A 16,985-nucleotide genomic window follows, 5' to 3' on the forward strand; every position below is an offset into this window, starting at 1 on the left:
ACACAGCTATAATGACTCAATATCTTTCAAGGGACTCATAACAAATAGCCACATAGATGGATCATCAATCAAATTCAATAATTCATCCATTATGATATTTTTCCAATTACTGGGGGTAGAGGAGAAGACGTTTGTAATCTTACCGGGTTGGTGACCTTGTTGGCGTTCCTGATGTTGACGAAGCTGACACCTTCTGGGTCTAGGGTGTAGTTCGTAGCCTTTGACTTTTCATAGTCATTCTTGTACTTCACCTACACAACACAACAGAATTCCACGTGTGAGTTCCTACCATAGAGATATGATATATAACATTTTATGGTAACTACATCTACAGGCTTCCTTCTACTTCACCTAGCTACAGTACAGAAGACAAGTGTGAGTGACACAGTGCGTGCCTCTCGTAACTGAACGTTTGCATCTGAATAGATTTTTTGGTGTGATAATTACCTCAATGAGAATCTTAATGGTTCATATTTTATACACAAGGTGGGGGGTTTTTCTCTATTTTGGGGGGGACGGTTCAAGTAAAAAAAAACGAATAGATGAACATTGAATAAAGTGTTGTGTCTTTCTTACGCTGCTGACAACGATGGTGTTGTGCTGAGCCTGCTTCATGAGAGGATTGTCGTGGGGTAGCGAGTAGCCAGTAGGCATGAAGTTCTTGTTGGCCTCTTTGTAGAAGTTCTGAGGAGAATCATGAGAGAGGAAAAAGGACATAAGATATGAGAATCATAATAAAACGAGCATATTTTACTTCTATAAACAGTGAGGGAGTAGTTACTATTTAGGCATTTTTGAAAGTTACGAGTGAGTATGTTTTGTAAGAGTGTACTTAAAGTAAAGAAATGATCCCCAAAAAAGAAGTGAGGATGGACGATATCTTACATTACTCTGGTTGTAGTTGGCCAGGCGTGCCCTCTCTGTGTCAACGGTGACAGCGGGGGAGGAGTTAGTTCCCTTGACATTGGTGATGTAGTCATTACGGTAGTGGAGCTGAGAACATGAGAGGAGAGAACTTCATATGCTCCATCATGAAAATAATTAGAATTGATATAATATATATATATATATATATTACAATTTTTAGTTTAGTTTATTGAGACAGTTGGATATACAGGGGAGACAGAGTAGGGAAGAGAAACAGTACAAAAATGAGAGCCTGGACCAGGAAGTGAACTCTGATTAAATAAGGGTTAAATAAAACAACAAGATGGTGACAGAAAAAGAAGAAGCTTTAGCGACAGTACTCACATCGCTCAGGTTCTGAGCACTCTGTTTGGCTGTTTCATAGGTAGGAGTGTCGATGACCATAGAGTACTCCTTGAATGCCTCAATGCCCTTGGCTCTGTACTTGTTCTGAAAGACAAGAACAAACACACAAATACATCCACATCAATGTCCACATCTGTGGAGAGAATCACTTCCCTCTAGTCATTAGATTAAGAGAGGATAGAAGAGGAGAGGAGAGGAGAGGATAGAAGAGGAGAGGAGAGGAGAGAAGAGGAGACGAGAGGAGAGGAGAGGAGGGGAGGAAAGATAGGTGAGAGGCATGGGGAGGGAGTTTACCTCGCTCTGCAGGTTGTCAGCAGCCTTGACGCGCAAGATCTCAGGGGTGTCCCAAGCATAGCAGCCAATTCCCTTCAGCCAGTTCAGGTCATCCTTGTAGAAGACCTGGGGAGCCACAGGAAAGTTATAGAAGTCAAAAGGACAAGCAAGAAGAAGTACAGCATTTGGGAACTATAACTTTGAACTACCTAATATAACTATATATAACTATGTCACAATAGTTTAGAAGTAATCAGCAATATTAGTTTTTAGTTTTTACTTTTTCTGACACTACCGGATCCTAAATAAATTACTATAACCCAAATTTAAAGAAAATAAAAGTCCTCTAGGTCTACCCGAAGAACATTTCATATATATGTTATTATAAACAACAATATTGTTTACAATAAGTAAGGAAAAAAAGTGAATTCAATTGAATCATTTAACTTCACATGAAACTGTGATTAAATGCAATGTGAAAATCCAATATATACAGTTTTCCACATAAAGAAAGTTTATTAAAATATTAAAAGTTCGGATGACTCACGTCGCTGAGCTGCTCGTTGACCTTGCGTGCCTGGGCGTACACCTGCATATCAGGCATACAGATCCACTGGTGCAGGTACTTCCTGTAACCGATCTCACTGACATGGTTCTGAGTTTGACGGGCTGACAAGACATGTAGCATGTCTGGAGGGATGTGGTTCTTGGCCTTGGTCTTCTCATAGTCTGCCTTGTACAAGCGCTACATGTAGGGAGGGTACATAAACCATTACGTTATCATGTGTGTGTACATTTCCATTGATTTAAGATCAATGTGTTTGACTGCCATATGGAAGACAGTAAAGAGGCGATATAGACTTACGTCAAGACCCATCTGTCCGGCTTTGATGCAGCGGAGAGTTTGTGGGTCGTCCTCCAGGGACTTGGGCAGACTGTAGAGGGACTTGAACCTCTCATAATCCTCCCTGTATTTGACCTATAGGGGAGGACATCATATGGGTAGGTTTGGGTAGTGGGCTTTGACAATGTACAATGCAACTTTTACGTATGTGACGACTGATAATCCTAAACAACAAGTTCAAGCAAATGAGGAACATCAAAAGTCAAAAGGGTCTTAAGACTATAACGGGTGATAAGTTGAACTCACACTGCTGAGGATGACCTTCTGTTGTTTGGCGTGTTTCATGGCGTGGGAGTCTGATGGCAGCGTGTAACCCTTAGTCTTGATCTGGTCCCAGGCAGATGTATACGTTTTCTAGACGACACAAAAGAAAACATAAACATCATAAATTAAGCATTTCAATCCTAATAGGTAAACATGACAGTATTTGGAGACACAGTGTACGTCTACAGTAGAGCCACACTTACGGTGCTGTAGATGTGCTTGAGGTTGGCGTAGCGTACGTAGTCGTAGGTATCCAGAATTGTGGTATACATATGTTTTTCCTTATGGTAAGCCTCCCTGTAGTTCAGCTGTTGAGATAAAGAGCATATGTTTTGATACAACGCGGGTTTTATACATTTCTATACTATTAAGACGTGATGTGTAGTATAGTATAGTATTTATTTCTGTACAATACATCTGACACTCACATCACTGGCCCAGGTGTGACCCAGGATAGCAGTCACATAGGCAGGGGTGTCTGTCACGATGGAGTAGTTGTTGAATTCCTTCTTACCCTCCTCTTTGTATTTGAGCTGCAAGAAAACAAATGCAGAGGGTTAATAAACCATAGTCCCCATGCAGGAATACTCCTTTTGAAGTAGTCTCTATCACTATTCTTTTTGATTGTCTTTAAGTATTTTTATGATAAAATATATATGTATTTATCCATTTATGATAGACTGGTATTCAATCAATAACAAACAAAAGACTAGGTAAATCATTGGTATAAATGACAGTAAGTTATCTTGCTACTCACCTCGCTCTGCAGCAGGTAGGCATTCTTGGCCCGGACAATCTCAGGTGTGTCCCAGACATAGCAACCAATACCCTTCATCCAGTTCAGGTCATCTTTGTAGTACACCTAGCGAACAGATAGACAATACCACAATGCAGAGTTCAGATAGTTGGATTTGATATGATTTTACAAATACTGTGATAGTGTGGGGTAGTGTAGCCAACCAAAGATGTGTTGTGTCCTTTTGCGAAATACACTTTCAAATCTATTAATCTTGAAACCTACATCGCTCAGGATCTCGTTGTTCTTGCGGGCTCTGATAGCGTCCTCCTGTTCGGGGTGGCAGGTCCAGTTGTGCAGGTAGGTGCGGTACAGCACATCACTGAGCATGTCCTGAGACCTCTTAGCCACCACGTTGGGAATGATGTCAGCGGGGATGTGGTTCTTGATCTTGTTGGTGTTATACTCCTTCTGGTAATCCCTCTGGAAGAAAGAACAGCGCACTGTGTGGATTATTTTCAAATCAAATGAAAGTGTATTTGTCCTATGCACGTGTTGTACAGAGTACAATTAAATGCTTACATGCATGTTCACCTCTCTACATTGCAACAACAAAATAAGAATATACGTAAGTAAAACAATATTAAATGGAAGAAAAATAAATAAATAGAAGAACACGATAGAATTATACATAGGAAAGCATATCTAAAGAGTAAATATGGCATATTCCAACAGAGTATCTTTTAAAACGTTTATTTATACAGGTAAGTCATTTAAGAACAAATTCTTAATGGTGAGATGCTGTTGTAGCGACCGGATTATCATGTGTGTGATTTACTAGATTATGCTGTGTAGGTTATCAGTATAATATATTTTACTAGATATACTGTAGATGTACTACAGTATTATAGCAGTATTATATCTTACTAGATATACTGGAGATATACTAAAGAATTATAGCAGTATTAGATCTTACCAGATATAGTGTAGATATACTATAGTAATACAGCAGTATCATATCTTACTAGATATAGTGTAGATATACTATAATAATATAGCAGTATCATATCTTAGTAGATATAGTGTAGATATACTATAGTAATATAGCAGTATCATATCTTACTAGATATAGTGTAGATATACTATTGTATTATAGCAGTATTATATCTTACTAGATATAGTGTAGATATACTATAGTAATATAGCAGTATCATATCTTACCAGGCCCTTCTGTTTCTCCTGTTCTCCACAGCGCATCACCTCAGGGAAGTCCACCAGGGTGCCAGCCAGGTAGTGGCCCTTGGCCTTCTCATGGGCGTCATGGTACTTAGCCTGAAAGGTTTCAGTTTCAAAGAAAAAAATAATATTGTCATCAATGATTGCAGGGAGTAAAGAGCTCCGTTACCACAACAACATATGCAACCACTAGCAGTTACTTAAGCAATAAGGCCTGAGGGGGTGTGGCATATGGCCAATATACCACGGTTAAGGGCTGTTCTTAGGCACGACGCAACCCCTGAAACCTTATTGCTATTATAAACTGGTTACCAATGTAATTAGAGCAGTAAAAATAAATGTTTTGTCATACCCGTGGTATACTTATATACCACGGCTGTCAGCCAATCAGCATTCATGGCTCAAACCACCCAGTTTATACGATTGTTTGTAATAATCATCATATTCTTTATAGTTAATAATTTAACAAACACACATTTAACTATCTGAATTAGATTTAATAGTACTAAAGTCCGTTGTGTCCTTTGCTCTTTAAGTATTATTTATATCTTATAGTAATAATCATCATATTTTTTATAGTTAATCATTTAACACACAGTTAACTATCTGAATTAGATTTAATAGTACTAAAGTCCGTTGTGTCCTTTGCTCTTTAAGTATTATTTATATCTTGTAGTAATAATCATCATATTTTTTATAGTTAATCATTTAACACACAGTTAACTATCTGAATTAGATGTAATAGTACTAAAGTCTGTTGTGTCCTTTGCTCTTTAAGTATTATTTATATCTTATTGTCACGACTTCTGCCAAAGTCGGTCCCTCTCCTTGTTCGGGCGGTGTTCGGCGGTCGACGTCACCGGTCTTCTAGCCATCACCGATCCATTTTTCATTTGTTTTGTCTTGTTTTCCCACACACCTGGTTTTCATTCCCTCATTACATGTTGTGTATTTAACCCTCCGTTCCCCCCATGTCTTTGTGCAGAATTGTTTATTGTAAGTGCTTGTGCACATGATGACCGGTGCGCAAAGGGTTTTTTATACTCATGTCTTGTTACTCTTTATGCCGTTGGTTTTGCTATTAAACTGCTTCGGCTATTACTTAGTTCTGCTCTCCTGCGTCAGACTTCCCTGCCACGGGTTACGCAACCCTTACACTTATCAAATCAAATCAAATGTATTTATATAGCCCTTCGTACATCAGCTGATATCTCAAAGTTCTGTACAGAAACCCAGCCTAAAACCCCAAACAGCAAGCAATGCAGATGTAGAAGCATATTCTTTATAGTTAATCATAATATTTGTATTGTTGATTGTCAAGAGGATGTAAATTAGACTCACGTCACTGACGATCTCCCTGTTCTTCTTGGCTCCGACTACTGGAATGTACTGAGGGTCGAGCTGGTAACCAGTGGCTTTGCTTTCATCCCAGGCCAGTTTGTAGTATTTCTACAAATGAAATGACATCAAAACAATCCTCAATGTCAAAATCAGAAGTTACAGATAAAACTTTTTTTTTTAAATAACGTCATCATTATAAAATGTATTAGTTTCAACAATATTATTACAATTATTATCAACATTATAAAAAATATAATTGCATATAAAATTTGACATTTGTGCAGGTAGGTGTTCCTATGAATACCAAATCATATGGATGTAGAGTACTTTACCTCACTGATGACTTTGGCGACCTCTCTGCTATGGGCCAGCTGGGGTGTGTCCTCTGAGCCGATGTACTTGCCTTTCTCTGCGTTGAAGGTCTCCTTGTACTTCAGCTTTACAACAGAAGGACATATAGGCACAGGTCATGATCAAATCGAAACAACCCACACAACACGACATCCTCACGTTTCTCTAAGCTTAGGTATGGGTCAAAGGCTATCTAAAACAGAGAAAACGTGCATCCAACAAAAGAGACATCCAAAGACTGTACGTCGTGTTTTGGCTTTTCTTAACATACTGTATAAGCTAAACTAGTAAAATGATTCACTCACATCACTGAGGTTAAAAGCATTGATGGTGGCCAGGATAATCTCAGGACGATCCACGATATGTGTGTATTTGGCAAAGTTGTCCTTGGCATCCTTCTTGTAAAGCCTCTGCAAAAAGACAGTAGAGAGAGAGACGTGGTAAGAATTCCCTGAAGGGTAGCAAACACATGCAGTACTAATGACTGACATTTGAGGAGCAGAATGTGCCCAATGAAACCAATAACCACATCAAAAACAGCATGGATACAGATAGAGGAGCTTACCTCGTTCATGATCTTCTGGGCATTCCTAACTTTGACGTGATCGACACAGTCTGCAGCCATCCATCCACAGCCACGGAGCCATTCCAGATCGGCCTTGTAGACAAACTGCAGACCGACAGAGGAGAGTTAGACAAACCATAATTTCATCTCAAGGTATTTTCCTGATTTTATTAGAGAGAGAGAGAGAGATGGGGAGAGAAGAGAGAGAGATGGGGAGAGAAGAGAGAGAGATGGGGAGAGAAGAGAGAGAGATGGGGAGAGAAGAGAGAGAGATGGGGAGAGAAGAGAGAGAGATGGGGAGAGAAGAGAGAGAGATGGGGAGAGAAGACAGAGAGATGGGGAGAGAAGAGAGAGAGATGGGGCAAGAGAGAGATGGGGAGAGAAGAGAGAGAGATGGGGAGAGAAGAGAGAGAGAGAGAGAGATGGGGAGAGAAGAGAGAGAGAGAGAGAGATGGGGAGAGAGAGAGAGATGGGGCAAGAGAGAGAGATGGGGAGAGAAGAGAGAGAGATGGGGAGAGAAGAGAGAGAGAGAGAGAGAGCGGGGGTGAGAAAGAGAGAGAGATGGGGAGAGAAGAGAGAGAGATGGGGAGAGAAGAGAGAGAGAGAGAGAGAGAGAGAGAGAGAGAGCGGGGGTGAGAAAGAGAGAGAGATGGGGAGAGAAGAGAGAGAGATGGGGCAAGAGAGAGAGATGGGGAGAGAAGAGAGAGAGATGGGGAGAGAAGAGAGAGAGAGAGAGAGAGAGAGAGAGTGGGGGTGAGAAAGAGAGAGAGATGGGGAGAGAAGAGAGAGAGATGGGGCAAGAGAGACAGAGAGAGAGAGAGAGAGAGAGAGGAGATATTCTACTCACGTCACTCTGAAGGTCGTACGCTTTGCGGGCCTGTTTGACGTCAGTGGAGTCTGGCAGACAGGTCCAGTTGTGTAGATGGGTCCTGTAATGTTTGTCATTGACCTGGACCTGGCATTTCTTGGCCAGCTCGAAAGACAGCATGTCCACTGGCAGATGGAACTTGGTCTTGGACTTATTGAAGTCTTTCTTGTACAGGGCATCAGAGGCGATCTTGGCTGAGTTCAGAGCCAGCATGAGCAGAGGGTCATCCTCGACGCAGCGGGCTCCAATGTGATGGCCAGCCTGCTTACGGTATTCTGCCTTGTATTTGTGCTGTGAAAGAGAACAAGCAAGTGTCAAAGTATTGTATTTGGTACAATAAATATACTTGCTGGTGACCTTCAATAAAATTTGGCAATGAATGGATGCCTGAAGAACAATTTTTAAATTTTTACATTTTACCTTTATTTAACTAGGCAAGTCAGTTAAGAACAAATTGTTATTTTCAATGACGGCCTAGGAACAGTGGGTTAACTGCCTGTTCAGGGGCAGAACAAAAGATTTGTACCTTGTCAGCTCGGGGATTTGAACTTGCAACCTTTCAGTTATTAGTCCAACACTCTAAACACTAGACCAAACTACTTGGCGTCACGTTGGACACAGCCCTATCCTGGTCTGAGCATATAGATAACATTGTCATTAAAATGGGTAACGGCATTTCTATAACAAGAAAATGTTCTGAGTATTTAATATCCAGCATTTTGAATCAGGTGATTTCATTTTTGTTCCTGTCACACTTCGAGTACTGTTCAGCCCCTAAAAAACAGGGCTCCCAGATTAGCTCTTCATTGTTCTATCCATATATATATATATTTTTTTTTAAAGGAATGCATTCATCTCTCATGGCTTCCTGTTGAAAGCAAATTACTAGCAGTCTTTTGAATTTCTTGAGGAACGTAATATTTTTCAAGAAACCAAAGTACTTTTTATACAAATTAGTGTATACCCGCAACAAACATAACCACCAAACCACACAGGCAAGTTTAGGTAATCTGATAACCCCCAGACCAAGGACAAATCTCCTCAAATCTACAGTAAATTACAGAGCCATCACTGAATGGAATTCTTAACCAACTCACATTTCTCAGGAGACAAAAGTAAATAAAACAATAAAAGAACATCTAATGCACCATATGACTGGACAGAGACTTATTCTGAAGAGCACCTACTGTATTACCTGTCAGGTATTTGAATTGTCTACAATGTCGAAGTCATAACAAACTTGTTGAGTGTCGGTTATGTCTTAATGTAAATTGTATTTGTTTGTAATGTCTTTTTAGGTCTGTGTTGGACCCCAGGAAGATTAGCTGACGTCATGGTGTCCGCTAATGGGGATCCTAAACAAAATGATCAAATTAAATTCAAAAGTGCCATACTTAGTGGGATTTAATTGACTGTTTATTCATACATACTGCAATAGAGATCTAAGCATTTAGAATTAAAGCGGTATTGAGTGAATGGATATTTTGAGGCACTTAAACACTACAAAGTTAGGAACTTAAGTAAATGATGTAGTTAATGTTATCTTTATCAGGAGTGAACGGACACTTACTGTTCCATTACATTTCCATTCAGATGAGATAAGTATTTTTGACCTCAATGACCTGTTAAAATAAAGGTGAAAACGGTGATACTCACATCGCTCTGGACTTTATTGTTGTGGATGCACTGCTTGATGGGAACAGCATCTCCGGGCATGAAGAAGCCGGTGGCTTTGACCTTATCCCAGTCCTTGGTGTACAGTTTCTGTGAAAGGGTAAGATAGATAGGGCCGTAAATTACAGGAAGTAATGGTACAATTTTGTGACTACACCACGTCATATGAGCATTTCTTCTTCGAGTTCCCCTCTACCTTCAGTATTGTTGAAGATTTATTCAGACTGGAAAAGGCAATTTGAGCTTTTCAAATGTCTGAGCACCCTGATCAAATCAAATCAAATGTTATTGGTCACATACACATATTTAGCAGATGTTATTGCGGGTGTAGGGAAAGGCTTGATGTAAAAGAAAGAAGAGTTAACTTACTGGATGGAGATTCTTGGCCACCTCTCTTGCTGTTGCCAGTACTGGGGTGTCTGTGATTGTGTACTTAGTCTTCTCTGTGTGCCAGAGTGCACGGTAATTAGCCTGCACAAAATCAAAACACAAAAGCAATTGACTAGTATTGTACTTATGATGATTATTATTGGCTCTATTAAGAGTTGCTTCAATAGTCCAACGTTTTTACTTCATCATTTTGATAGCCATTCCCCACAGAAAAAAAACATTGTGATTCTTTCATGTGTTGTAACATGTAAGAATTGGCCCATGTCCCCACCCACCTCATTGAGGATATCTGCCGCGTTCTTAGCGCAAACCAGGTCCATTCGGTCCACAGGAGCCGTGAACATCTGCTGATCCAACTTGACGCGGTAACCTCTCTGCAAGACAACATCGGCAACAACAGTCAAACCAACATCAAGCTTCAATCAATTTCATTGCATATGAACCTTTTTCTGTCCACAATTAAAATGACCAGGTAGACGACAGACGCTTGGTGGCATATATTACTGTTAAATTATTATCAAGTTCACATATGTACTTGTTACATGACATATATTATATGACTTACGTCAGCCAGGACCGCTTGGGCGCGTTTCACTTTCAACACCTCCACAGACTCATGGGGGTTCCAACCACATCCCCTGAGCCACTCCAGATCAGCCTTGTACACAGCCTGGGAGAAGACAACAGGGTGTTTGTATTGGCATAGGGATCAACGTGCCATTACATACTGATTGCCTTTCCCAGATACGACTGAACAGAGGGTTAAAATCAACAAAGATGTATGCAATAAGGATGTCTCTGAAATCCTCTCAGGCGAATATAGCACATAAAACATTATCATGACCATATAATTACAATATGATAGAGGGATAAAAGGAGGAACTCACATCGCTCTGCAGATCATAGGTTTTCCTGGCCTGGACGACATCAGTGGAGTCTGGCAGACAGGTCCAGTTGTGCAGGCGAGTTCTGTAGTTGAAGTCGTTGACCTGGACCTGGCATTTCTTGGCCAGTTCAATGGTCAGCATGTCGACTGGGAGGTGGAACTTGGTCTTGGACTTGTTGAAGTCCTTCTTGTACAGGGCATCACTGGCAATTTTGGCTGAGTTCAGAGCCAACATGATCAGAGGGTCATCATTGACGCTGAGGGCTCCAATGTGGTGGCCAACCTGCTTGCGGTAGCCCTCGTGGTATTTGTACTGAGTGAACACAGGGGGGGATCAGAGAGTTAATTCCACTGACTCCATTGAATCAAGTGACCTAAATGAAATGGACACAGTTATTTTCTCTTACGTCGCTGATGATGTCTCTAGATTTCCTGGCCTTCAGCACAGCGATGGCGTCCTCCTTGATGTGGTATCCCTTAGCCTTGTCAGCATCCCAATCCTTAGTGTACAGTTTCTATGAAATGGAAAGATCATTGAGTCAGTGAGTCAAATAATAATATCTGGGCATACTGTTATATGCATATGAACCAATAATCGCTATAGGTTTCTTCATATGTGTATCTGAATCAATGTCTTTATATTATTGCTGACTGAATATGTTCATTGCACTCTGAAATAGATTAAATTAAACAAAAGACACAGTATGTGCAAAGCGTTCAGTGAACCAGACGTACGTTGCTGATGGCAATAGCATTAGCCTTGGACAGCACTATAGAAGGTAGGTCATTGTTCAGGTGGATATTGGTCTTCTCGGTATCCCAAACTTCTCTATATTTCCTCTGTGAAAAGCAACAAACACACACAATCAAAGGGTTAATGATAAATCCAACCATTGTTATCGCAAACTAGCTCTATATTTCACAAAATCTCGATCTCCGCTGTTACTAGAAATGCATTTTTACAAAGAGACCAAGGCTACTCACGAAGGACACTTCAATAGGAAAAAACAAAGTACTCACACCACTGAGGGTCTCAGCATTCTGCTTTGACAGGACAAACTCTGGAGAGTCAATGACACTGGTGAATTTGATAGAGCTGGGGGGCTGGCGATACAGCCTTTCGTTGAGGATGGTTTGGGCATTTTTAGCCTTAATGACATCCACAGAACCCTGGGGCAACCAGCCGCACCCTCTGAGCCACTCCAGATCAGCCCTGTACACAGCCTGGAAGGAAGGAACCATGGTTCAGGTAATCATTACTCCTGATGGGATAGTAGTGTAATAGTTGGTTGAACTTCAATGGTCGATAGGTTAGGATCCAGAAATAGACTATACGGACTGGACTATAATTCTCTGTGTACTTACGTCACTATGCAGATCGTAGACCTTCCTGGCTTGGACAACATCAGTGTTGTCTGGCATACAGGTCCAGTTGTGCAGTTTAGTTCTGTAGGAGAATTCTTGGATCTGGGACTGGCCTTTCTTGGCCAAGTCAAAGGACATCATGTCAAGTGGAAGATGGAACTTGGTCTTGGTGAGGTGGAAGTCCTTCTTGTAGAGAATATCACTGGAAATCCTGGCGGCATTGGCCGCCATCACAAGCAGTGGGTCATCCTCAATGCATAGGGCTCCAACATGGTGGCCACACTGATTGCGGAAGCCGGCCTTGTACTTGTACTGAAAAAAGAGAGGACTAGCTAAGTATTGAGTTGTTTTTTTATGATTGCTGCCTATGCTCATTCAGAGGAGATGGATATACAAACTTACATCACTGATGATTTCTCTGCCCTTCTTGGCATGTTGGACAGCAATGGCATCCTTATCCAGGTGATAGCCCTGTCCGATCATCTCGTCAAATCCTTCACGGTAGTGTTTCTGAATTAACACCAAAAATCAAACAAATTGAAGAGGTTGCGAGACCTATAGCTCATATAGATAGATAAAACTAGATCAACTTGAGTGAACGAAAACAGCTTGAGGCAAAGTAAGGAGGACCTACGTTGCTCAGGATGATCGCGTTGGCCTTGGCCAGCACAAGCTCTGGCAGCTCATTGCCGACGTGGATGTTGACCTTATCAGCCTCCCACTGTTCAACATACTGGCGCTGAAATATGAGAAAAGGATGGCAATGTTATAAGAAAATAATGTGTTTCACTATTCCTCTGTTTTCAATATTAGTCTCTGCATCCTGTGAATCTGAATGTATGTATACCTGAGTTCAATCTCCCTCCACACTAGAAAGAAATAAGTAATTTTACCTTGTTCATTATCTGGGCATTGGCCGCAGCCAAGGCATAAGGCATTCCGTCGGTTGTGGCGGTAAACTTGAAGTTGCTTGGATGCTGGCGATATTTCCTCTCGCTCAGGATCTCGCTGGCCTTCTTGGCTTTCTCAACGTCGATCGAGCCAATAGGGACCCAGCCAGTGCCTCTGAGCCACTCCAAATCAGCCCTGTACACAGCCTGTTTTATATGAGAGCAACAGAGAGAGAACAATTGGTCAGGAAGTAAACGTCAGCGGTATAATATTTGTCTGAAATGATAGGTGTAGTCCCCCCGACACCTCATAATCTTAATGAGTGATCATAATCTACTTACGTCACTATGCAGAGCATAGACCTTCCTGGCTTGGACGACATCACTGGAGTCTGGCAGACAGGTCCAGTTGTGCAGGCGAGTTCTGTAGTTGAAGTCGTTGACCTGAATCTGGCATTTCTTGGCCAGTTCAATGGTCAGCATGTCCACTGGCAGGTGGAATTTAGTCTTGGATTTGTTGAAGTCCTTTTTGTACAGGGCATCACTGGCAATTCTGGCTGAGTTAAGCGCCAGCACGAGCAGAGGGTCATCTTCGACACAGCGGGCTCCAATGTGATGGCCAACCTGTTTACGGTAGCCTGCCTTGTACTTGTACTATACCGAACCAAAAAGGTAGAAAGTATGAAATGGGGATTTCAGTAAATTAAAGGTGTACACAGTATTGATATAGTCAGTTCCTTTGTGATAACGTGATAACAAAATAAGTACTGACATCTTGTACTTGTACTATATAGAGGCAAAAAAGTATCTACTTGTACTTTATGTCAACATTCCATCAATTATGATAATCTGTTTGCATCAACCGCTTGACATTTTTCAAATAATATGAAAAAAGGAGGAACGTATCCTGTACTCACATCACTGATGATTTCTCTACTATGCTTGGCAGCTTTGATGGCGATACAATCGTTTTTCAGGTCATAGCCCTTCTTGTACATCTCCTCCAGTTCAGATTTGTATGTTTTCTGAAAAAGCATACAGAGACACAGCTTAGAAACAAAGCCAACACATTAATAATAATTACTAGAACAGTATTAGAGATATTATTAATTACTAGAGCTTCAGATAAAGTCTTTGCCACACATCCGCTATTGAAAGTGTAATATAGTAATGTATGTAGCAAAGGAAGCAAAGAGGACCTACGTTGCTTATGTTGATCGCGTTGGCCTTGGCCAGCACAAGTTCTGGAAGCTCATTGCCGACGTGGATTTTGACCTTATCAGCATCCCATTGTGCAACATAGTTGCCCTGAAAAACAAGAGAAAACATTATTATGTTATAAGAAACTAATAAGGTAATATTACATGCCATTTTAATAGCGCATTTGTCAGACCCAAAGACTCTTGAAAAAAGCAATCAGAAATGCAAGATTGACCATCCAAACCACTGATCTGAGTGAGAGACATAGTTCAAAAAGCATTTATGTATTGAACATTTCACTAACCTTGTTCATGATCTCAGCATTGGCCTTGGCCAGCACCATAGGCATGGAGTGCATGTCGGTGGTATATTTAAGAGTATCTGGTTTCTGCTTGTAGAGGCGGTCGCTCAGGATCTCTGAAGCTTTCTTGGCTTTCAACACATCCAGAGAGCCAATGGGGACCCAGCCAGTACCTCTAATGAACTCCATGTCGGCATGGTAGACAGCCTGAAGGGTGGAAAGCATCAATCAATCAAACAAACAATCACACTTACTGTAGACATAAAAACAATTGTAAGTGGTTAATGGAAAAGAAACAAGAATTTGATCCAGTATATGGAGAAGAAGCTTACGTCACTATGCAGATCGTAGACCCTCCTGGCATGGACGACATCACTGGAGTCTGGCAGACAGGTCCAGTTGTGCAGTTTGGTTCTGTAGTTGAAGTCATTGACCTGGATCTGGTTCTTCTTGCACAACTCAAAGGCCATCATGTCCAATGGGAGGTGGAACTTGGTTTTGGACTGGTGGAAGTCCTTCTTGTACAGGGCATCACTGGCAATCTTGGCTGAGTTAATAGCCAGTATGAGCAGAGGGTCATCCTCAACGCAGCGCGCTCCAATGTGGTGGCCAAGCTGCTTGCTGTATCCAGCCTTGTACTTGTACTGAAAGAGATCAGAAGAGAATTTTTCGAGTTTGTGTAGTAACTTCAGTCATAAAAGGGTGCACTTATTGAACGTCCTTTCCTTATAAATTTGTCAGTGTTTCAAATAAGACATTCCAAGTGTATTTATTATTTATGCCTGAGTAATTCACTCATTAATTGATTCAGGAATTTAATTCGGAAATTGTTATTAGTATAACGCTTCCTTAGCACTTTAATAATTAGGAAAATATCTTTAAAGGTTTGCTTACATCAATGATAATGTAGCTTAAGGCCTTGGAAATGGTCAAATGATGAAAAAAAAAATTATGTGAAAAAAGGGGGACAAAAATACAGTACTCACATCGCTGATAATCTCTCTACCGTGCTTGGCAGCCTTAACGGAGATAGCATCGACAGGTAGGTAATAGCCCTTCTTGATGGTATCATCAAATCCTTGTCTGTACAGTTTCTATAAAAAGGAGAAAGAACAAGCGTTTAAAAAACGGGTCACAAAACATTGGAGAGGTTGAGAGATATATAGATTAGACAGATATACAGTACATATATAGATATAGCTAAAACTAGATTTGAGTGAACGAAAACAGATTGAGGTAAAGTAAGGAGGACCTACGTTGCTCAGGGTGATCGCGTTGGCCTTGGCCAGCACAAGCTCTGGAAGCTCATTGCCGACGTGGATTTTGATCTTATCAGCATCCCATTGTTCAACATACTGGCGCTGAAATACGAGATAAAAATTGCTATGTTATGAAAAATAATAATAACAATAATATTTGTTTTGCACCCCCCCACCCCCTGAAAAAATAATAAATATGTATATGTTTTTTTAAGCAACTCAGTCTGGCTTTAAAATTACTCTTGAAAGTTGTAATAGTAGAATGCACAAGGTGTATGAGCTAAATTGGGTAGTGCATCATCAGTTCCTCTTGTCATGTCAGTCATTGCATATCTTAGAGAGCTATTTATAACTTGTCAGAAATGTCCAGATCAACAAGCCCATTTTTTATTTAGGTTTTTAAGCCCATAGATTTTGTTGTAATTTATTGGTCACACAAATATCGCATGAATGCACATTAGACATGGGCTTTAAAACTGCTTAATGGTCTTTGCACTCCAAATGTAATGACAACATGTGTAGAATTGCAGGAAATAAGCTTTACACCTGCAAAATTCTCTTGACCAACAAGAAGGGTGTGCACAGTTTATGTCATGAACAGTGCTTGTGCCCATAGAAATAGATGTGGTGTGTGCGCGCACGCTCAGGGGGCAGCGGGACACACTCAAACCGGTGCACCTGGCACCTACTACCATACCCCATTCAAAGGCACTTTTATCTTTTGTCTTGCCATTTCACATTCTGAATGGCACAAATACACAATCCTTGTCTCAATTGTCTCGAAGCTTAAAAATCCTTCTTCAGCCTGTCTACTCCACTTCATCTACACTGATTGAAGTGGATTTAACAAGTGACATCAATCAGGGTTCATAGCTTTCACTTGGATTCACCTGGTCAGTCTATGTTATGAAAGAGCTGAACACTCCTTGTATGTATTAGATACTGAATCTACAGTTGAAGTCTGAAGTTTGCATACACCTTAGCCAAATACATTTAAACTCAGTTTTTCGCAATTCCTGACATTTAATCCTAGTAAAACTCCCTGTCTTAGGTCAGTTAGGATCACCACTTTATTTTAAGAATGTGAAATGTAGTTGAGAGAATGATACTTCCAAAGTTGTGGCAAAATAGCTTAAGGACAACAAAGTCAAGGTATTGGAGTGGTCATCACAAAGCCCTGACCTCAATCCTATAGAAAATGTGTGGGCAG

The 16,985-nt window shown here is 40.8% G+C and overlaps 1 protein-coding gene across 34 annotated transcripts in view; it reads right to left on the reverse strand.

Annotated features, from left to right (window-relative positions):
• Positions 1 to 16,985, reverse strand: part of LOC110520260 (nebulin) — an 83,500-nt gene that overhangs the window by 32,501 nt on the left and 34,014 nt on the right. For 31 of the 34 annotated variants that reach the window (XM_036974701.1, XM_036974730.1, XM_036974731.1 and 28 more), the window contains 37 exons: positions 15,773 to 15,877; positions 15,503 to 15,610; positions 14,849 to 15,160; positions 14,520 to 14,723; positions 14,219 to 14,323; positions 13,933 to 14,040; positions 13,358 to 13,669; positions 13,019 to 13,222; positions 12,760 to 12,864; positions 12,528 to 12,635; positions 12,126 to 12,437; positions 11,781 to 11,984; positions 11,496 to 11,600; positions 11,168 to 11,275; positions 10,762 to 11,073; positions 10,440 to 10,544; positions 10,150 to 10,248; positions 9,854 to 9,955; positions 9,467 to 9,574; positions 7,790 to 8,101; positions 6,943 to 7,047; positions 6,683 to 6,787; positions 6,359 to 6,463; positions 6,027 to 6,134; positions 4,671 to 4,781; positions 3,735 to 3,932; positions 3,471 to 3,575; positions 3,142 to 3,246; positions 2,917 to 3,021; positions 2,696 to 2,803; positions 2,411 to 2,524; positions 2,093 to 2,290; positions 1,567 to 1,671; positions 1,252 to 1,356; positions 886 to 993; positions 577 to 684; positions 144 to 251 (listed from right to left, as the gene is read on the reverse strand). In XM_036974701.1, coding sequence (XP_036830596.1) covers positions 144 to 251; positions 577 to 684; positions 886 to 993; positions 1,252 to 1,356; positions 1,567 to 1,671; positions 2,093 to 2,290; positions 2,411 to 2,524; positions 2,696 to 2,803; positions 2,917 to 3,021; positions 3,142 to 3,246; positions 3,471 to 3,575; positions 3,735 to 3,932; positions 4,671 to 4,781; positions 6,027 to 6,134; positions 6,359 to 6,463; positions 6,683 to 6,787; positions 6,943 to 7,047; positions 7,790 to 8,101; positions 9,467 to 9,574; positions 9,854 to 9,955; positions 10,150 to 10,248; positions 10,440 to 10,544; positions 10,762 to 11,073; positions 11,168 to 11,275; positions 11,496 to 11,600; positions 11,781 to 11,984; positions 12,126 to 12,437; positions 12,528 to 12,635; positions 12,760 to 12,864; positions 13,019 to 13,222; positions 13,358 to 13,669; positions 13,933 to 14,040; positions 14,219 to 14,323; positions 14,520 to 14,723; positions 14,849 to 15,160; positions 15,503 to 15,610; positions 15,773 to 15,877 — 5,439 coding nt within the window. The remainder of the gene's footprint in view (positions 1 to 143; positions 252 to 576; positions 685 to 885; positions 994 to 1,251; positions 1,357 to 1,566; positions 1,672 to 2,092; positions 2,291 to 2,410; positions 2,525 to 2,695; positions 2,804 to 2,916; positions 3,022 to 3,141; positions 3,247 to 3,470; positions 3,576 to 3,734; positions 3,933 to 4,670; positions 4,782 to 6,026; positions 6,135 to 6,358; positions 6,464 to 6,682; positions 6,788 to 6,942; positions 7,048 to 7,789; positions 8,102 to 9,466; positions 9,575 to 9,853; positions 9,956 to 10,149; positions 10,249 to 10,439; positions 10,545 to 10,761; positions 11,074 to 11,167; positions 11,276 to 11,495; positions 11,601 to 11,780; positions 11,985 to 12,125; positions 12,438 to 12,527; positions 12,636 to 12,759; positions 12,865 to 13,018; positions 13,223 to 13,357; positions 13,670 to 13,932; positions 14,041 to 14,218; positions 14,324 to 14,519; positions 14,724 to 14,848; positions 15,161 to 15,502; positions 15,611 to 15,772; positions 15,878 to 16,985) is intronic. The other 3 variants (XM_036974729.1, XM_036974736.1, XM_036974737.1) reach the window with 3 other exon arrangements.

The sequence above is a fragment of the Oncorhynchus mykiss genome, chromosome 3 (assembly GCF_013265735.2).
Source record: "Oncorhynchus mykiss isolate Arlee chromosome 3, USDA_OmykA_1.1, whole genome shotgun sequence".
Taxonomy (NCBI): Eukaryota; Metazoa; Chordata; class Actinopteri; order Salmoniformes; family Salmonidae; genus Oncorhynchus; species Oncorhynchus mykiss.